The following is a 21,502-nucleotide window of genomic DNA, read 5'->3' as shown; positions in this document are numbered from 1 at the left end:
GCAATTTATAAGATTCAGTGGCTTTGTAAACTGGTTTTCCTTGATGGGAAAAAATTTGGCTCCAAAATGACATTTAGAAAAGCAATTTTCTGAAAACAACCTAAATGTCTACTAGTTGGGGATAGATAATTTTGTGCTATATTTGAAAAATGAACTAGATCTTTATGCATCAATGTGGATGTATCTCAAAACCAAAAGTATAGCGTGAAAGACACAAATTTTAGAATATTACACATTTATTATTTAAATGTTAAACATTACTGAAAACAATATTGTATATACCATATAATGTGTATGGATGTGTGTGGGTGTTTGTATAAAAAATAAATGGACTGGCTATCTATCAATTCATGATAGTGGTTGCCTCTGGGAGAAGAACAGGGTAAGGAGGGGAACAAAAATGTACATTTGAAAAAAAATCCCTGAGAAGATATGGTTATTTTGGTTTGGGGTTCACGGGCATTTGTTATATTAACATTTGGACTTTTGTTAACATTTTTGTAATAAAAAATTCCATGTAATATTTCCTAAGGGAATAAGTTTCAACTAGGAACCTTAAATTTATCAAGACTCTGAGAATGAGACGGAAGCTGTTCTAATGCATCTTTATTTCACGATGTCATTCTGTAAAAACTGGAAGTTGGTGGAATAAGTCTTGAACATGAGGAAAGCCCCAAGTTGACATGGCTCCTGGGAAGCCATATATTAGTTTACAGATCAAGAATAAAGACCCAGTGGCAGACTGCTTCAGCTGAACCCTACCTTAACAGCTTCTAGCTTTGAGAACTTGGACAAGTCAACTTCTCTAAGCCTCAGTTTCTTTATTCAGAGACTGAGAATAACATTGCCTGTCTCAGCACTGTCGGGAGGATTATGAGTCCATGCATGTAGGCATGCAACAAAGATCAGCTATTATTATTTTCGATCACTCCTACAATCAGCAGCCTCAATTCTTTTAGTGTATTATTTTCATTCTCACCTCAGAAGCTTTGCAAATGCTATTTCCTCTGCCTAGAATGTTTTCATTTTCACCCTAATTGCATCTGGTTAACTCTTTCTCAAAGGAGTTCTTTTAGAATTCTCTCAAATTCTTCAGAGAAACTCCCTGTCCTTCCCCACCTGGGTCAGTTTCTAGTGGAGCCACAAGTGCCTCTCTCCTGGATTGTTAACTTTTTCTTCACTACTGTATCTTTGGCACCCAGAACAATCTCTGGCATAAAGTAGGCATTGAGAAATTGTTTATTGATTAATTCAACAAAGTTACCCCAGAAGGTGAAAACTTTCAGAGTTAATTTTTTCAGGAAATAAATTTGACTCGATATGCTTTGACGAAAAGATTAACCTACTACTACGTTAGGAAGTAAATCTAGGATTGTATAACTTCATTAAAAAAATATATATGTCTCATGTATTGGTTTAGTTTCAATAATAATTTTCTAAAAATTTAATTAGTTAATTTTTTATGGTGACATTGGTTAATGAAATCCAATAAGTTTCAGCTGTACACTTTAACAGTAAGGCATATGTATATGTTTACACTGTGTGTTCACCTCCCATAGTTAGATTTCTTTCTGTCACTACATATTTGACCCCCTTTACCCTATTTATCTCCCCCCTCCCAATAATAAATTTTAAGGTACCCCAAAGGATGATTAGAGGATCATCTGATGGATAGTAATATAAGTTTATCACATATTTTCACTTGCTGTGGAAAGCAAGAAGATTTCCAACACTCCAATCTTAAGGTTTGATTGGTTTATCTGATTGTTTACCCTCAAGTTAACTCACTTTTTTCTTTCAAAAACAGCAAAATAGGAATTAACAAACAGATGATACTGCCAAAGGAGCAGAATAAGCTAAGCTCAATCAGAATAAACTGATATGATAAGTAGTTTGAAAAAAGGGCTTTTGTAAATCAGATGGAATGTTACTTATAACTTTTCTTTGCTCCCCCTCCCCCTCTTATAACTTTTAAGTGAACTAAAACAGTAAACTCATTGGAAGGGGGACTTTCAGAGTTGGAGGAAAGGCAGAAAACTGATTTCTCCTTAGTTGTGGATTTAGTTACTCTGAGAGATAAACCTAAAGATACTGTAAAATTTGAAGAAGGGTCTGTGTATTCAGATATTAACATATTTCTTCAGGAAAGACATCAATAGGATTTTGAACTGATACAAGCCCAAATTTATTAGATAAGTATGGGAGCAAAGCAAAATATGAGCAAGCAAGAAATGGGGACTTTTGAAGCATTGAAGGAATTTTTATGATCCAGATGGGTGGTAGGAAAATGAAATTCCAGGGCTTAGGAAAATAATGGAAAGCTCTACATTGAAAAAAAAAGCCTACAAATTTTAGCCTTGGGAGATTTCCCTCCTCCCTACCTTTGGAGACACACATTTTTTGACACAAATCACTGGGAAACATTACTTTGTAAGCATACTTTCTCTCTGTTAACTGCAGAATACTGAAACTACAATCGCATTTTTGAATGCATATATTCATTCATTCATTCATTAGAACACAGTTTGATTTTAATTATTTGCCAACCTTGGAGTAAGAGCATCATTCTTTTTTTTTTAACAGGTGTAAATAACCAAATTTATTCCATATGTACATACAGGTGTTCTTTTTTTTTTTTTAAATGGAAGTGAAACATTTCTTTCTGAGAATTGTGCAAAATTAGTTATTGCTCAGAAATATGATCTGGGGGTACTGCAAGATACTAAGATACAAACATTTTTGGAAATTTGAATGTGTAGACTCACAAAACCCTGCTAATAACCATTCAACCTATTTATTAATCATCTGCCCCAAATCATGGGTGAAGAGGACTTTTGAAGTCATGTGGTTAGAAGACTTTGCACTTTGGGAAATAATTGGTTTAAATAACATTCTAATTGTTATAATCAAGCTACATCCTTGATACTCAAGACCTGCAGTCTTGAGCCACAGCATTGGCATCACCTGGGAGCTTGCTAGAAATGCAGATTCTCAGGCCCCACCCAGGCCTACTGAATCAGAATCGACATTTTAACAAGACGCTCAGGAGATGCCAATGGACATTAAAGTTTATTAAGCACTGCTGTTCAAATTCCTCTCAAGTTGTTTTTAGAAAAGACCATCTTTACAAACAAGTGACTCATTATCCAACAATGCAACACGTATCTTTAGGCGACTTAATTGTTGGCAAGTTCTGTACTGAGCTCAAACCCAACTTCTTGTATATTGCATCCACTGGCCATCGCTTACCCACCTGGTAGCCTTCAGAACCTGGCTAATGCCTCTTCTTCATGAAGGCCATCCAAACATGAGAGTGGGCTGTCTAGTTTCTTCCCTTGAATTTAGCTTCTCCAGGTATAACTAAATCCCCATTCCGCCCAGCTGTATCTTGTATGACATTGAGGTTTCTTTAGCCACCTATTCAAACTACATAATCTTAAAGGGCCCTTCCAGCTTCAAAATTGTGATTGTGCCTTTACTCCAGCTGACTATTTGTGGGTAGAAGATGAAAGAAACCCAGGAGCTGTACTTTCTCCTATATATCTATCAATCATCTACCATCTATTTATTTTTTATGGTGACATTGGTTAATGAAGTTTAATGTTTCAGTGTACACTTTAACAGTAAGGCATATATATGTTTACACTGTGTTCACTTCTCATAGTTAGATTTCTTTCTGTCACCATATATTTGACCTCCTTTACCCTATCTTCCTCTCCTCTTTCCCCCTCCCCTCTGGTAACCACTAGTCTATAGTCCATGTCCATGAGTCTCTGTTTGTCCTGTTCATGTGCTGCTTTTAGGTTTATAGCCCACATATAAGTGAAATCATGTGATTTTCAACTTTTTCTGTCTGGCTTATTTCACTTAGCATGATTATCTCAAGGTCCATCCATGTCGCAAATGGCAGTATTTCATCTCTTCTTATGGCTGAGTAATATTCCATTGTATATATGTACCACCACTTCTTTAGCCAATCATCTATTGTAAGACACTTTGGTTGCTTCCATGTCCTGGCCACTGTGAATAATGCTGCTATGAACATCGGTGTGCAAATATCTTTTTGGATATGGGTTTTCAAGTCTTTGGGTTAAATACCCAATAGAGGTATTGCTGGATCATATGGTAGATGAATTCTTTGTTTTTTGAGGAACCTCCATACTGTTTTTTATAGTGGCTGAACCAATTTACAGTCCCACCAGCAGTGTATGAGGGTTCCTTTTTCTCCACATTCTCTCCAGCATTTGTTATTACTCGTCCTGTTGATTATAGCTATTCTAACAGGTGCGAGATGGTATCTCATTGTGGTTTTGATTTGCATTTCCCTAATAGCTAGCGATGTTGAGCATCTTTTCATATATTTGCTGGCCATTTGTATGTCCTCTAGAGAGAAGAGCTGTACTTTCTATACATTTTGGGAGAAAGATGCTAGGCACAAATTTATCATTATCCATGATTTCCTAAGGTTCCTAATTCTGTCTTATAGTGGAGACTTGTGTTATAATAATAGCCACTAAAGAGCACTGTGGCCTGCCTTCTAATTTCTAAATGGGTCTTAGCTCTTCAAAAGCGAAATGCATATAGAAATCTATGAAAATAATCATTTTCTGTTTCTCTAGAAATTTTAAGACTTAAGATTTTAGTCTTAAGATTTAGATTAAGATTTTTAAATGTTTATGAAAAAAATTTCCTGTAATTCAGAACTCAGCACATCAACTGATTTCATTTTTCTGTAATGGCTTACAGTAATGTGTTGCCCACACATACATCGAACACATAGAAATAATTGTAGTGTACTCAGCTTTTAAAATCTTTTTTCTTTACTTGGTTGAATCTACCTTTTTTATGTTACTATATGATTTTCATAATAAAGCATAATTATTTTCTTATTTTCCTTTATAGACATGGCTTCTGAAATAAAATACTGTCATATTTTTGTGAGTTTTGTTTTTTGGTAATTGTTTCCTAAGAATTTTTTTAAAAATAACATTTTCTACTAATACAAGAAAGACAGAGCATGCAGTTTTTTATTTTGTTTTGTTTTGTTTTGTTTTGTTTTAAATCAGGGTTAGTCTTGTGTAAGAAAAGCTGTAGCAAGAGCATTTTGAGTTTTTTTTTCCAAAAATTTTATGAGGAAGTGGCCACAGCACATTCTTAAACTAGTTGCCCTTCTAACTAATTTCCCCTCGCTTCCTCTCCCTTCACTTTCTTGTAGATATTTTTATAATCCTTGCCCTTCTCATTCTCTGCTCTCCCTCCCATCCCTTCCTCTTCGGAAGATTTTCAGAGCAACAGTTTCTCTCACCTCCACATTTAACAATAAAGCTGTGTGTATGTGGAGAGAAGCTGAAAAATAAGACAGATGGTTCTTTCATCACCAGGTTGCCTTAGATTAATTGAGCTGAATATTATTATTTTTTTTTTTCAAGGAGACTGAGCTGAACCCTGTAGCTAAACAGTCATGAACTGTTTATAATATATGTAATATATATAATGTAATATATGCTACTGGTTTTGCTGTGAGTTTTTTGTTTTTAGTAATTTCATCATTTTATAAAGCACTTTGGGGAGGGGTCAGGAGTGAGTTTACTAAAATAGTATTTTCATTAAAATGTTTTTAAATGGATTAAATTTTTCTCGGGTAGCTGAGCCATTCTTATAAGCATACTATGTTTGTGTTTTATTTTAGCACTTGCAAGTGAAGAAGCAGGGCAGCCTTCATCTTGGATAATTCTAGTAGAGAAGCTTCGACAATTTAGCACACAGCCTCCGGAGCATCCAGCACCCTCACAGCATCTTTCACCTTTAGAACAGAGGGCCATTGGGAAACAGATTCCTTAAAAGTGCAGGTAAGTAAAGGCAACACTGCCATTGTCTCAGATTTCTTAGATGGAAGTTTGAACATTTGAAATGTTCTTATACAATGATGCAATGTTTCCACCTCTAGCAGGTGACTTTAGTTTGTATACGGCTGCCTGTTAATTTATTTCTTACTACTTTAACCTGTGGCCAGAAGATCTCTGAGACTCAATGTAACCGATGACTCTTTAGCATACCTCGAAATTGAGCTATTGAAGTTTTAAATATTTTTATTCTCAATCTGAATGGGCCTTTCTTGGGACTGTTTTAAGCCAATATGGAAGTGAAAGAGTAAGAAAACTTGGATGTTAACCAGAACATTACATGCATCCCAACTCTTTTCTACACTGCTATTATTAACAAGTTGTGTAACTTAGGGCAAAGTGTTGCCCTCTCTGGGCCTTGTTTTCTCAATAGAATGAACTCTAGTCCCCCCCACCCCCCACCCCCAAGAGCCATAACTTTATTAATGATAGAAACAGTACAAATTTCAAACTAAGCTGCAGTTACTATTTTGAAACACCAAAAAAGCGTCCTTGTTTTTAGATGGTTAATTGATAATTCCATAATAACATTTACAATATCATCATGTTGTTCTTCAAGACTTGGACTGCCTTTGCTCTTGATACATTTGCTTGTGACATGACCATTTCTATGTCCTTAACTTCCACACCTGTTTCATCAACCTCTTCCTCTTCGGTCTCCTCTTGTATAATTGGAATCTGTGTGTTTTCTTGAATGTTTGCGACAGCTTCACCTTGAACTTTGAGTTTCTCAGCAGCTGCTAGCTGTACTTGCTGAGATAAATCCTCGATCTTGGCTTCCCCCAAAACTATGTAGGTATCTGAAGCTGGCCTCTTGTAGACATCTGGCTTTGTGATAACAAAAAGGCTAGTCTTAGATTTCCAGATACTGACCCTTAGTAACCTCTATAACCTGTTGAAGACCCAGTTTGGACATAGCCTTCCGTGCCTTCTTTTCCCTCCAGCTCTGTTTTGCTTTACTGACTGGTAGTTCATTGATTTCAGCTGCTGCTGCCCCTGGGCTTGTTATGTGGTTGCCTATGTGGAATCTTGCTCCTCAAGCTCCAGTACTGATTCATCACTGTCCAGACCCTGTCTCAGCTTGGAGCTGTGGCAACTCCTGCTCTGTGGCAGGGATGGTTTCTGTGGCTTCACCAGGTATTTTGTGTAAAGAACGCGGAACCAGGGTGGCGGCAGAAAGAGAGCGAACGAGAGAGCCCCCTGTCTTTAAATGCTACAATAAATAATAATTTCATTAAAGTACGTTGATATAATTTTCAGACATATTCTCTTTAGTATTCCTGGAATCTCATGTGCAAATTTAAGATAGCAATTTATGAACTTGCTCTGAGAAAGCTCTGGAGTTTAATGTCTACTAGGACGTAGCTCCATGTTTTAGTCTTTCTGATTTGTTAAGATTCCTCAGGAATTATTCTACTAGCAGGTTTGTTTCATTACTACTTTGTTTGGAAATTGTTTTGTGAAGGACACTTAACTGATTGAGAACTTTAGGCTTTGGTGGTACTGGCAACTATGGACATTTACAATGTTTTTGGGATTTAGTCTTTGAGACTCTCTTGAGCTCTTTGTCATTCAAATTGAGATCTTTCATGTGTGGTTTCAAAGACCTTTCCCACTAGGATTGCAGAACTGCTAAGATCAAGAACCTAGGCTGGAGGTAGGGCTGGATCTTTAGGTTTCTTACTGGCAGAAACATCTTCATTTAATGGAATCTGAGTTATAATCTTCTCGGCGATTTGTGGAACTGCCTTTCCTGTCAGTCTTTACATCTCCCGGCATCAAGAACGTGGAAATATTTTGAGCATAATAGTGAAGAGCATGGATTCTGGTGTGTGCCTGAGTCCACGTTTCAGCTCTGTCACTCACTTGGGTATCCTTGGGTACATTATAACTTCTCTGGGCTTTAGTGCCTTCATCCGTATGATGGAGATGTTAAAGGGTGGTTTTGAGGATTAAAAGGATATACATCTAAAGCATTTAAAACAGTTCTGTCACATAAATGTTTAGAAAATTTAAACTCTTTATTGCCATCTGTTGCAGTGATTATTCTTCCGCCACCATTCTCTAGTCTAGGGCTGACAAGCGCTCAACGCTTCATTCTTGTTAGACATTGCTGAATGACCCTGTTATTTGATTCTGGGCCTAGAACACAATATTTGAATCATTCTCAACATTATAATTAATCTAAATCAGAGTGTAAGATGAAACCTATTTGCTAACTCAGATTATATGTAGAGTTCTTGATTTTATTTCTTGTTTTTAGACATAAATTTGATATGCTGATTACAAATCTGGGTTATTTGTTTTTATTAAGACCCAGAGCAGTTTTATTATGAAAAATGTAAAAAGGTGTTGGCTTCTATAGCCAGAAATAGGGCCTAATTCTATGATGAGTTTTGCTAATGAATTACTACTATCTTGAATGCCTTTTATTTTATATTCAGAAGCAGGTGAATAAGACTTCCTTCCTATCAAAGATACTTTGAAATGTTGAAATGAATGTGCAGAAGTAATAGCTAGCATAGTAATGGAAGCTTAATTTTTTTAAGGCTATTCACATGATGTCAGGAGTTCTTTAGGATCTTTACCAGGATGTTATGAAATTGGATTTTAGTGAGGGCTTGGTGTACGGCCAGCTAATACTTCATTCGTTTTAAAAGAATAATTACGACAAGATTAGGAGGGTCCTTACCACATTTACCTAAGTGCTTTATATCTACTACTTATTAGGTAGCACCATTATTCCCATTTTACAGCTGAGGAAACTGAGGTATAAAGAAGTTAAGGAACTTCCCAGAGTCATACAGCTAGTCAGAGATAGAGCTGAGACTCAAACCCAGAAGGACTGGTAGTCAACCAGGCAAAGTTAACACATAATTATGCTGCTACCTACAAATAATAAATGGAATGAAGAAGATGAGAAGATGCAGAGATCAAATTCTAGAAGCCTTAAATGCCAGGCTGAGTGATTTTCTGTTTATTTGGCAGACATTGGGAAGCCACTGAAGGTTTTCCTGTATGGTGGGTGACAAAATGAGGAGTAGGCTTTGAGGATTTTATGCTAGGTGCAGCATGTGGGCTGGTTTAAATAGAAGAAAGATTAGAGATTATTGCTAGTAGCTGAGAAGTAATGAGAACATGGGTTTAGGAAACAGGATTAAGATAAGAGAACACCTATATTAAAGTGTGATGAGGAAGAGAAGGTCTAGAGCACAGGCAGAAAAGAAAGAGTGAGACCCAGGCCAATGCAATGCCACCCAAAGGAAGGTAGTTCAGAAATTGAAAACCACAGAGATCAGAGAGAGGACTGGAACAAAATGAAGACTAGTTAGTGGGTTGTTATTGCACTCCCACGATGAGACTGGAATTGTTCTGGAGGAGAATCCACATGAGGATGTTTTTCTGTGCTACTGATGCTGCTACTTATAAGTGAGATAAACTTTGGCAACTTTAAAATTTTTCTAAATCTTGGCTGACTCTTTTATAATACGATGACATAAGACCTTACTCTGTTTAAATGGCCTAAACTCTAGCGATCTTTCCATCTCTAAGATCTGTAATACTTGGGGCCAAATTGTAAACAGCAATAATTGGAAATGTTGGTGATAAAGTTTGGTGGATGATTCAGCTGGCACTTTTAGGTGAATCAGAAGGCGATGCAGAATGAAGTGTGTCCTGTAGGTGTAACCTGAGAGGAGTCCTCTCAAAAATAACGGTAGTATCATAGTGATACTGGTAGTAAATGGAAGGATAAGACTGAAAACAATATAGGAATAAGAATATCTAGAGAATTTACAAAGAAACTGCAAACATACCCTAGAATGGTGAGGGGAAGTTTTCTCAAAGCCACTTATTTTCAAAGCGGGTCTGACTAGCTTCATCAGAGAAAACCTTGCTGATAGGAAAATTTAAAAGGTCAAGCCCAAGAGACTTTTAAAAGAGATAGCCTGGAATTTAGAATGAGCTTCCAGTTCCTCTCAAAAACTATTTTTTGTGAAGCCCAAATCCTCTCAATGGCACACAATTCCTTTTTTCCTCTGACCTCCAATGGTGCTTCTCAAACACACACATCACAATTAAAATGCAGATTTGAATTCAGTGGATCAATGGGTGGAGCTGAGATTATGCATCTCTGTCAAGTTACAGGTGATGCCAATATTGCTGGTCAATGAGCCACGCTTCGAAAAGCAGGGGTCTAAAATATTTAGCTTTTCTTCTCACAGCAGATAATCATACTCATTTTGAAACAGTGTAACTTAGCTCCCTCACCAGACTGTGAACTCCATTCCCTATATCCTGAAATAGATGAGTACACGTGCATAATGAGTGCTAAATATTAATATATTAATCAATTCTTACCTCTGCCAGTGGTTTGTGTTATTCAATGGTGTCAATAATTTGAATTGTTTTAAGTAGGTTTTCCTTTTAACCGAGAGATTGAAGAAAATCTGTTTTACAGAAATAGGTGGTAGAATGCAGTATAAAATTTTCATATAAATTTAAACATATAGTTACTATATGATCCATGAGGACATAAGCTCACCCAAAGATTTGTACTTGAGTGGTCAATGTAGCTTTATTTACAATAACCAAAGACTGAAAAGGAACCAAGTGTCTATTAGCCAGTGAATTGATAAAAAATAATGGTATAGCTTTGTAATAGAATATTACTTAGTAATAAAATTAATTCCTCCTACAAGCAACTACATGGACGTTTTTTTTCAAAAGCATTATACTAATTGAAATAAGCCAGAAATAAGATATATACTGTATGACTCCATTTATATGAACTTTTAGAAAAAGCAAAACTACAGTGATAAATAGATCAGGAGCCAGGAACTGGGGAAAGCGAGCTGACTGCAAAGAGGAACATGGGGACTTTGGGGCTGATGGAAATGTTCAGTATGATTTCAGTGGTTGTTACATGACTGTATGCATTTCTCAAATTATACACCTAAAAGTGGCACATTTTATTATATAAAAATGTTTATCTTAGTAAAGTTAACTATATAATACTATAAATTTGATATGCTGATTACAAATCTGGGTTATTTGTTTTTATTAAGACCCAGAGCAGTTTTATTATGAAAAATGTAAAAAGGTGTTGGCTTCTATAGCCAGAAATAGGGCCTAATTCTATGATGAGTTTTGCTAATGAATTACTACTATCTTGAATGCCTTTTATTTTATATTCAGAAGCAGGTGAATAAGACTTCCTTCCTATCAAAGATACTTTGAAATGTTGAAATGAATGTGCAGAAGTAATAGCATAGTAATGGAAGCTTAATTTTTTTAAGGCTATTCACATGATGTCAGGAGTTCTTTAGGATCTTTACCAGGATGTTATGAAATTGGATTTTAGTGAGGGCTTGGTGTACGGCCAGCTAATACTTCATTAGTTTTAAAAGAATAATTACGACAAGATTAGGAGGGTCCTTACCACATTTACCTAAGTGCTTTATATCTACTACTTATTAGGTAGCACCATTATTCCCATTTTACAGCTGAGGAAACTGAGGTATAAAGAAGTTAAGGAACTTCCCAGAGTCATACAGCTAGTCAGAGATAGAGCTGAGACTCAAACCCAGAAGGACTGGTAGTCAACCAGGCAAAGTTAACACATAATTATGCTGCTACCTACAAATAATAAATGGAATGAAGAAGATGAGAAGATGCAGAGATCAAATTATAGAAGCCTTAAATGCCAGGCTGAGTGATTTTCTGTTTATTTGGCAGACATTGGGAAGCCACTGAAGGTTTTCCTGTATGGTGGGTGACAAAATGAGGAGTAGGCTTTGAGGATTTTATGCTAGGTGCAGCATGTGGGCTGGTTTAAATAGAAGAAAGATTAGAGATTATTGCTAGTAGCTGAGAAGTAATGAGAACATGGGTTTAGGAAACAGGATTAAGATAAGAGAACACCTATATTAAAGTGTGATGAGGAAGAGAAGGTCTAGAGCACAGGCAGAAAAGAAAGAGTGAGACCCAGGCCAATGCAATGCCACCCAAAGGAAGGTAGTTCAGAAATTGAAAACCACAGAGATCAGAGAGAGGACTGGAACAAAATGAAGACTAGTTAGTGGGTTGTTATTGCACTCCCACGATGAGACTGGAATTGTTCTGGAGGAGAATCCACATGAGGATGTTTTTCTGTGCTACTGATGCTGCTACTTATAAGTGAGATAAACTTTGGCAACTTTAAAATTTTTCTAAATCTTGGCTGACTCTTTTATAATACGATGACATAAGACCTTACTCTGTTTAAATGGCCTAAACTCTAGCGATCTTTCCATCTCTAAGATCTGTAATACTTGGGGCCAAATTGTAAACAGCAATAATTGGAAATGTTGGTGATAAAGTTTGGTGGATGATTCAGCTGGCACTTTTAGGTGAATCAGAAGGCGATGCAGAATGAAGTGTGTCCTGTAGGTGTAACCTGAGAGGAGTCCTCTCAAAAATAACGGTAGTATCATAGTGATACTGGTAGTAAATGGAAGGATAAGACTGAAAACAATATAGGAATAAGAATATCTAGAGAATTTACAAAGAAACTGCAAACATACCCTAGAATGGTGAGGGGAAGTTTTCTCAAAGCCACTTATTTTCAAAGCGGGTCTGACTAGCTTCATCAGAGAAAACCTTGCTGATAGGAAAATTTAAAAGGTCAAGCCCAAGAGACTTTTAAAAGAGATAGCCTGGAATTTAGAATGAGCTTCCAGTTCCTCTCAAAAACTATTTTTTGTGAAGCCCAAATCCTCTCAATGGCACACAATTCCTTTTTTCCTCTGACCTCCAATGGTGCTTCTCAAACACACACATCACAATTAAAATGCAGATTTGAATTCAGTGGATCAATGGGTGGAGCTGAGATTATGCATCTCTGTCAAGTTACAGGTGATGCCAATATTGCTGGTCAATGAGCCACGCTTCGAAAAGCAGGGGTCTAAAATATTTAGCTTTTCTTCTCACAGCAGATAATCATACTCATTTTGAAACAGTGTAACTTAGCTCCCTCACCAGACTGTGAACTCCATTCCCTATATCCTGAAATAGATGAGTACACGTGCATAATGAGTGCTAAATATTAATATATTAATCAATTCTTACCTCTGCCAGTGGTTTGTGTTATTCAATGGTGTCAATAATTTGAATTGTTTTAAGTAGGTTTTCCTTTTAACCGAGAGATTGAAGAAAATCTGTTTTACAGAAATAGGTGGTAGAATGCAGTATAAAATTTTCATATAAATTTAAACATATAGTTACTATATGATCCATGAGGACATAAGCTCACCCAAAGATTTGTACTTGAGTGGTCAATGTAGCTTTATTTACAATAACCAAAGACTGAAAAGGAACCAAGTGTCTATTAGCCAGTGAATTGATAAAAAATAATGGTATAGCTTTGTAATAGAATATTACTTAGTAATAAAATTAATTCCTCCTACAAGCAACAACATGGACATTTTTTTTTCAAAAGCATTATACTAATTGAAATAAGCCAGAAATAAGATATATACTGTATGACTCCATTTATATGAACTTTTAGAAAAAGCAAAACTACAGTGATAAATAGATCAGGAGCCAGGAACTGGGGAAAGCGAGCTGACTGCAAAGAGGAACATGGGGACTTTGGGGCTGATGGAAATGTTCAGTATGATTTCAGTGGTTGTTACATGACTGTATGCATTTCTCAAATTATACACCTAAAAGTGGCACATTTTATTATATAAAAATGTTTATCTTAGTAAAGTTAACTATATAATACTTTTTGAAGGACGTCTTATTGATGGGATATTAATAGAAAAAATAGAAAAAAATGCTCACTTTGGGAGAAGAAATAGATCTCTGGGAGAAAATCTGAATAAACAGTAGAAACATAAGAAGTCTCTTTAAAAGCTTCTTTGTGTATTTTCAATGTAGCTGAGTCTAAAGGGATAAATTTTGAAAACAGGAACTTCAGTTCATTTATTTTTAGTATCCAGTATAGTATACTATTAGCTGAATGAAATAGTCTATCCTGCTGTGCTATTAAAAAATAAAATTCTGCTGAAAAGTCATTTTTGTCCTTTTTGTATTCTTTGCACATCCAATTTTTAGAGGAGGATTCCGTCATCTGCTTTGGCAGTGAAGCTTTCGCTTTTAATTAGGTGAAAATATGTCTAAATAGGCTGAGGACAAAATCTGGCAAAAACATTGTTTTTCTAGAAGGACCGAAAGAGAAGAGTGTGTATGTGTGTAGGAACTAATTGCCTATCATTGTATTAGCAGAAGAATTGGGAAAAGAGGAGAGAAAGAAAGTTAATATACATGGTCTTCTACCTAGCAGGAAGAAAAAAAATGATGTATTTAGAAATTAGCCAGAATGTGTACAGTTGGTCCAGTTTGTTGAAATTATATAAATTGATTTTTTTGAGGGGAAAGCCCATAAGTCAACTTATAATTTTGTATTAAGTTACCCAGTAATGTCAGATTTTCACCCTTAATTTGTATCAAATAGCTGTAGCTCAACCCTTCAGATTTAAATGTAGCCTTTTCAGGTGTAATATTGTGTATTATTTAATTTTGCATATGCTATTTTATGTAATTATGGCCTATTAAGCATTTTTAGGTCCTTTTAGCAAAATCCCATTAACCAGACTACTGATTCCTTAAGATTCATCTCTTTAATTGTGAAATGAATGGTTTTCATATAATGTTTCTAAGTATATTTTAATAAATGCATACATTTAATGTTTGTCATTCCCTTGCTTTACTTAAAAAAGCTATTAAGTGAATATATTAAGTTCATAATGTTATAGTTTAAAAATACAGTAATTATAGTTTCCTGTAATGCACAATTAAAAAAGAGACACATCTGGGTTCGAATTCTGGCCACTGCTCTGGGAATCTCCCTCGTCCACGGGGATGATAATATCCCTGCTTTCATTATCATGTGTGCAAAGGGCTGGGCACTTAGTAAGTACTTAATAACTGTGCTATATTATATTACAGGATCATCAACACCAGAGGGTGGAGGTCTTTGGTATGTAAATGAGGTTATAGACACATTTGGATCATCCAATTCATGTTAAGGACCACACTTAAAAGAGGGGTAGTAAATGAGTTAAAGAGGACTGGGGACTTTACATCTGTCACGGTGGGGTCCTTTGCATCTCCCTTAAGGTTTGAGCTATATGGAGATGGCTAGTTCTAGGAGGCTTAAGAGACCCATGGGGCTGGACCAGAAAAATCTAGACATTAATACACAGCTAGAGCTGGAGCTAATGCTCACATGGGCATGTGAACAGTCATAAACTGAGCAATAAATACAAAGAGGAAAGAAGGCAGAGTATAAGATCTGTGGGCCAAGTTCATACAGTCTTGGGTGTGGGTCAGTGTGAGCTGAGGGCTGGTGGAGATCTGAATAGAGTAGGCCTCTTCGAGGGTTGAGTGGACACAGGATGTCAGCAGGGCCACCTGGTTAGGTTGTGGTGATAAGCTGTGAACAGGGGAACCTGGCTAAAGGGGTAAGTTGTGGCTGAAATCCTGCCCATGCCAAGATATGTGCCCACAGGGTTGTGTGGTGTCAGAGGAGGTGTCCTTTTCTAATATGCACAAAGATGCAGGCTATCGGGCATTACTGTTGAGCAGCAGCACCCTGAGTGTGAGGTGACAGAGCAGAAGAGCAGAACCCCCGTCACTGAGGAAGCAGAGAGCATAAGGAGACAGAGTGGATGAGAAAAGGCAGGATCCTTAGTTACTAAAGAATTGGTAGTTGGGCTGCAGAGCTCCTGGAGTGGCTGAGAGAAAAGAATGCAGATATTGGAAAACTGGATATGATTCTGGGAGCCGGCAACAGGAACCCAGGTTTGGCAGATGAGATGTCCAGGGTCAGCCTGGAATCAGCAGGAACCTGACCAAACTGTTGAGCTGCTACTCAAGGGCTCCTCAGGCCAAGATCAGCCCCAGAGCTGGAGTGGGGCTGAGCCTACAGATGGGCTTTATGGAGCGCCTGCAGCCAGGTCTAGAGGAAACTGGGGGCAGACAGGCCAGGCAGGCTGGTTCCATGCGAGAACGTGGAGGGTGTTTCTTCCTTGTTGTGTGATATTGATTGAGAATACCCATAGGGTTTTTGTACCTGGTGAAGAGAATAATATTTCCAGAATTATTGCTGAACATACTTTTTTTCTAGTAGGTTGTTGGAAAAACAAGCTCCTTTTGTTTTGAGGAAGAATTAGGAGAGTCTAAAAATAAAAATGACTATTTTCGAGCATCATTCCATAGGTTATTATTTTGTTTTTATAAGCAGTGCTATCATGGTTGCTCAGGGGCTCAGGAGTGTGCATTGAATGAACCAAGAATCCTCTAGTTTGATTCTTATTCATACTAAAGTTTGAGAATCACTGCTCTAGGACACTCAACAGAACCATGGAGAAAAAAATAATGGATTTACTGAAATTCCGAGGAATGAGGTTGGGAGGAATAATAGGGTTTTATTTCAGCACAGTTTGTGACTATAACCTTTCTCTCCATTTCACCAATCCTTAGAATCGATACTGCTTAAGGAGCTGGTGGGATAGACAAACGTTCTGTAAGGTTTAGTCTAGTATCAAAAGGATGGGTCTGAGTACATTTGTAAAAGCTCACAGGTGAGAGGCAGTATAATGCATGGGCTCTAGAGTCTTGGTTCTGACACTTATCAGCTCAGGAAAATTACTGCTTTTCTCAGAAATTCACTTTCCTCATTTATAAGATGGGAATTTTAAGTTTACCACTCCCCTTACAGGATGGTTGTGAGGATTACATGAAATAACACACCAAAAGCATTTATCACAGGCCTTGACACAGGCCAAACACTCATATATCTTAATGATTCTAATTAGCCATTATTCATTGGGCATTTGCCACGTGCTAGGCATTTTGGATAAAAAGTTAATACGAAGCATCTAGTTATGGGACCTGTAACTATATTCAACAACTATCTACTTAGCATTTTCTATGTGACAGGTATTGTTAGAAGTGCTGGAAATAAAATAATAGACAAGACAGATAGTTCTTTTATGGAGCTTTCAGTCAGGTAGGATGACCACTGTAATATTTGTTATGGTCTCTGTATTTCTTTTCTTTTTCTCTCCATAGTTCTCTTGAGTCTCCTAGAACATAGATTATTAAACTTTAGTATGCATAAGAATCAGATTGGAGGGTGCTTGTTTCAGTGCACTTTCCTGAGCCCCAGGGATTCAGATCAAGTAGGGGCTCAGGAAAGTGCATGTTAACAAGCGCCCAGCTGGTGCTGACCCTTGGACCTGCCATGTCACTTCGGAGAATGCTGCCCTACAGCCACCTCCCTTTCGCCAATATCTGCATTTATCCTTTTGAAATTCCAGCCGCCAGCAAAGCACTGTCAGGAAGTTATAGATTAGAATTCTCTAGTTAGAATTCTCTTTTGAGTTCCTCTCAGGCCTTTTTGAGAGACAGGATGATACCAGGAATAGAACCGTCAGAAAGAAGTGGTCAGACCCTAAGTCTATTTCTGTCTCTCAAACTGCGTGACCTGGGACAACTCACTTCAGAAACTTTCAGTTGCCTCTCTCATCAAGTGTTGGACATACAAGTGTTTTATGAACTTTTAAGCTCCACACAAATAAAATATGCTTTTATTTTTAAGAAGGAAAAACTTTTGCCAAGATTGAGCTCACTTTGGCATATGTAGATTATTCGTATATTGAGTTACAGGTCATAATTTAAGAAGAAATAAACATTTGGTCTCTGCCAAATCTCACTCCTACTCTCCTTTGATGCCCTTTACTTACACTTTAGATGAATAATTGCTTTTATGATATAAACTTTGTAATGGATGTCTTAAGGCTGGTCTTAGGAGCAGCCGCAGCCACTAAGTAGGCATCTGTCATGTTTAATGTCAAGACCTAGAAAACTTGTTTGTTTTGGTAAATGAAGCTATGTTGAAGGGCCTTAACATTTTTTTTTTTTAAAGCAGGCATTCTATATTAAATTCTAACTAGTTTTCCTTAGAGTGCTTTTGTTCAAAGTAAAATGGTCATACCATTTATAAAATTATAATTAGAGATTTTGTTTATTTGTGGAAGCTTTTTCCTGTGAGCAAACAGATGAACTATACATGTTTTTCACAAGGATATCCTGGCTGGCCTTAATCTACTCTGTAACTTGAACATAGACCCTTTGAATTGCCTGTGACATACTAGAGAGTGGCTAAGCTTTCTAAATTTTTCTAAGGTAGTGTATACAGTGGCTCTTCAAGAGTAGGTTCATTTTACTTTTTGAAGGAAAAAAGAATGTTCTCTCACACTACTTTGTTTTCAGCTAAACCACATATTAGTGAATGAAAAACAATAGAAATCTCGGTTACTAATACTTCCGTGCTCTGTGAAATAATACATAAATTTTCCAAACAGTGTATTTTGGGGAACAGATAAGCAAATTGAATTGTAAATAATGAGTGTTTGCCTTATCTTAGATGTAAATAGGTTTTTTAAAAATTGCCGATAACTTGTCATCTTTGTTGAGTGTTTGCATAAATGATGTTATTATGAGTAGAGTCTTCAATATTTAATTTGAATATTTAAGTAGGTTGGTAAATGTTTTGGCCCATGGTAAAATGCCTTCCAGGACAGACAGTACTAAACATATCCTATTTTCATGTTTGGATATCTATATGGCAAAAAACAAACAAACCATAAAACAAACCATTTTGCTGAGGTCAGTTCAGTCAAAGGTGTGAGACAAGCCAAGTCCACATCAGCTCCCTGTCAGCACTGATAGCCCTCTATCTTGTCATCTTGAAGCATGGCTCATGGCCTCTGGCCAAAGTGTTTAATATTAACACCTCTATCACATATGATGAATTACCTTTTAGAACCAAGCTGGAGTCCAGTTCCTTGACTCTTCTCAATTCACCTAGCACAAGAGGAGGAAGGGAAGCTAACATTTGTTGATCATGTTGTAAGGGCCAGGCTCTGGGATACCTATCTTGTCTGTCCGAATCTTCAGTTAGCCACTTCAGTGGTACGTCTAACATCCCGAATACCTCACTGTCTTGAACTTTTACTCTGATAATCCCAAACCTTAATTCTCTCCATCGCTTGGATTTTACCAATTAATTTTCAAGAAACATAGAACCATACGATTTTTTTTAGCTCACTAAATATGCAATTTATTTCTTTTCACCAGGATGATTTAAGGTGATTTTCAAAATAACCCCTAATACATGAAGATAGCATACATTACAATGAACGAGGAAGATGGAACAAAATGGAAAGAGGAGGCACAGGCCTGAGGGGATGTAGATCCACATATCCCTTACATGCTTTGCTCCTTTTCCCATCAAAGGATGCTGGGCTTTCTGCCAAAGCAACAACCCAATCACATCTTCCTGTCAGGCCAATAACAATACAACACAGGCTGCATTAAGGATAGGCTATGTCTCAATTTGGCTTTCCATGCATTTTACTATGGAGCAAAAGACAACAACTGACTTCATATTAGTATATGCAGACCCAGGGAAGAGCCCCGAGACTGAAATCTTACCTCTGTAGGCAGAGGGCAGAAAAAAAAAACAAAGAAACAGGTTGCCACGCCAGTCTAGTAACTAATAGAGTATGTTAAGGAACACTTACATATGAGACATGTCTTAGGTGGCTGAACGACAAACTGGATGCCAGTGTAACAGCAGAAATCTAGGATTAGAAAGATAAATACTTAGTTTAGTAGGGACTTGATTTGAGAGGTCACCTATGAGAATTACACTTATAGCCTGATTTTTATATGTTAATGTGGCCTCAGTCTTTGGAGCCTGTCCAGGCTGTGTAAACCATACATGCTGCCCGGGGGAGATGGTGCTTACAGATGTGAGGCAGTAGATATGGGTGGGAATATGCCAGACCAGGGCTATCTTCCCCCCTCTTTCAACAGTGTCTGTCCCGGTCTGTTCATAGTGCATTTCCACAGGTCCTGGTTGCACTGGGGCAACAGGATTCCCTGGAGACTGAGCAGTTCCCTTCCACCTGGGGCTGTGAAGTAACTGACTTATCCCACCAGGACAGCCCATTGCAGAAATGGTTCTCATTCTAGGGACAATAGGGCTTGGTGCCCTCTTTCTCATAGCTTGTCAGTCCATGGCAAGCACGGGACTATTGCTGTGTCCTTTGCTTTCCCACATCTTTACTGTACTGGGTACCTCAGTCTGGGTGCCCAGCCTGACATATGGAGCAATAGGCCCCACAAGCTTGTCATTTAAATGTATTAACGTTTGGGAAAGCACCTTTGTCCACAGGCCAAAGTGGGTTTTCCACTTAACAACTTTATCTCTCGTTTAAGGACACCATTTTTCCATTCCACCAAGTCAGCTGCCTGTAGGTTATATGGAACATGGAGCCTCCATTCGATTACTGACTAGGTCACTGTATTTTTAAAAGCAGCCCTGCTTCCTTAGCTATGCATCATCTTATTTTGGCAGTATTGTGCCCACTCTTTCAGTGTACCCCAACTGCAGCATCAACTGACAGGTCAGTTGCTAAAGTGTGTATTTTTGCCAAGGTATCTGCTTCCTGGTTACCAGGAGGTTATATGCCTTATGGACAGGGACGTGGAAGGTAAGATGGACCTCGTACTCTTGTAAGCAAGCCCAAATATCTTTCCACGTCTCTTGTCCCTATAAATGTTTGTTCATAATTATTCACCCCTTTGTTTCCATTGTCCAAGCCATAAAGTCATTCCTTTTAAAATGGCCCAACTGTCAGTACACAGGATCAGCAGTCAAGGTTCATGCATGAATACCAACCACACAGCTCTTAATTCAGTCCAGTGATTACTGTAATTTGTTCCTATTTCCATCCAGATAGGTCAATGGATGGTTGGATGGCAACTGCTGTCCAGATAGATGGATTATCTAGGCTAGAGCTGTCATTATACCAGGTTCTAGCTGGAATATTCCCTATTCCTTCTTTGCAGATTGCAGAGGCTGACACAGGGATAAGGAAGAGCAGGAGCATTTGGAGTGTCTGTATATTCAACAGGGTTTAATAAATGCTGAATCTCTAAAGACAGAGGACTATTTGACAGAGGACTCTTCTTTCCTAAGTAGGCATGCTATTGAGTCATTGAAGGAGGCTAAGCTATGGCCAAGGCAGGTGGGGGAACATGTTTGTCCACCCCTTGATAGGAAGAGAAGCTCTTACTGTAATTGGCTGTTCTTTAGTAAGAGGTTCCACCTGCAGGAGCACTGTATTCATTGTCAATAATTGCTCTTCTATTGGGGTCTGTCTGATATCTGCCCCCTTCAGTAATTGAAACCAAAATCCAAGGAGCACTCTTTCCTTTTGCTATTTTTGCCAGAATGTTCAGCCAGTCTCGATGCTAACAGAGTTGTAGACATTCTAATATCTTTTTCTAGTTTTAGTTCTTCCTCTAATTTTCTAACCCTGGCTTCTGCTTCTAACTGGGTGTGTCGGTGTCCTGCCAAACTGCCCATGAGAGAGACAAGCCTACAGCTTTGGCCATAAATTTTTATGCTTTGACACAGTGTAGTTCCTCAAACAAGTGCATGAGACCAGTTGGCATTTTGGGGGTGTCCCTGTACTCAC

General features: G+C 37.6%; 2 protein-coding genes across 3 annotated transcripts in view; one reads left to right on the top strand and one right to left on the bottom strand.

Annotated features, from left to right (window-relative positions):
* The window catches only part of LOC105309124 (atrophin-1-like), a 44,660-nt gene extending 38,811 nt beyond the window's left edge, over positions 1 to 5,849 (bottom strand). The window contains exon 1 of the mRNA XM_023526022.1: positions 5,690 to 5,849. Coding sequence (XP_023381790.1) covers positions 5,690 to 5,822 — 133 coding nt within the window. The 5' untranslated portion in view covers positions 5,823 to 5,849. The remainder of the gene's footprint in view (positions 1 to 5,689) is intronic.
* ST3GAL6 (ST3 beta-galactoside alpha-2,3-sialyltransferase 6) overlaps positions 5,690 to 21,502 on the top strand; it is a 48,725-nt gene continuing 32,912 nt past the window's right edge. Inside the window, exons 1-2 of one of the 2 annotated variants that reach the window (XM_023526018.1) lie at positions 5,702 to 5,849; positions 6,888 to 7,040. In XM_023526018.1, coding sequence (XP_023381786.1) covers positions 6,911 to 7,040 — 130 coding nt within the window. In that variant the 5' untranslated portion in view covers positions 5,702 to 5,849; positions 6,888 to 6,910. Of the gene's footprint in view, positions 5,850 to 6,887; positions 7,041 to 21,502 lie in introns of both variants that reach the window. The other variant, XM_023526019.1, reaches the window with a different exon arrangement.

The sequence above is a fragment of the Pteropus vampyrus genome, unplaced genomic scaffold, assembly GCF_000151845.1.
Source record: "Pteropus vampyrus isolate Shadow unplaced genomic scaffold, Pvam_2.0 Scaffold674, whole genome shotgun sequence".
Lineage (NCBI taxonomy): Eukaryota > Metazoa > Chordata > Mammalia > Chiroptera > Pteropodidae > Pteropus > Pteropus vampyrus.
The sequence above is the reverse complement of the archived record's forward strand: the minus strand, read 5'-3'. Positions and strand labels throughout refer to the sequence as shown.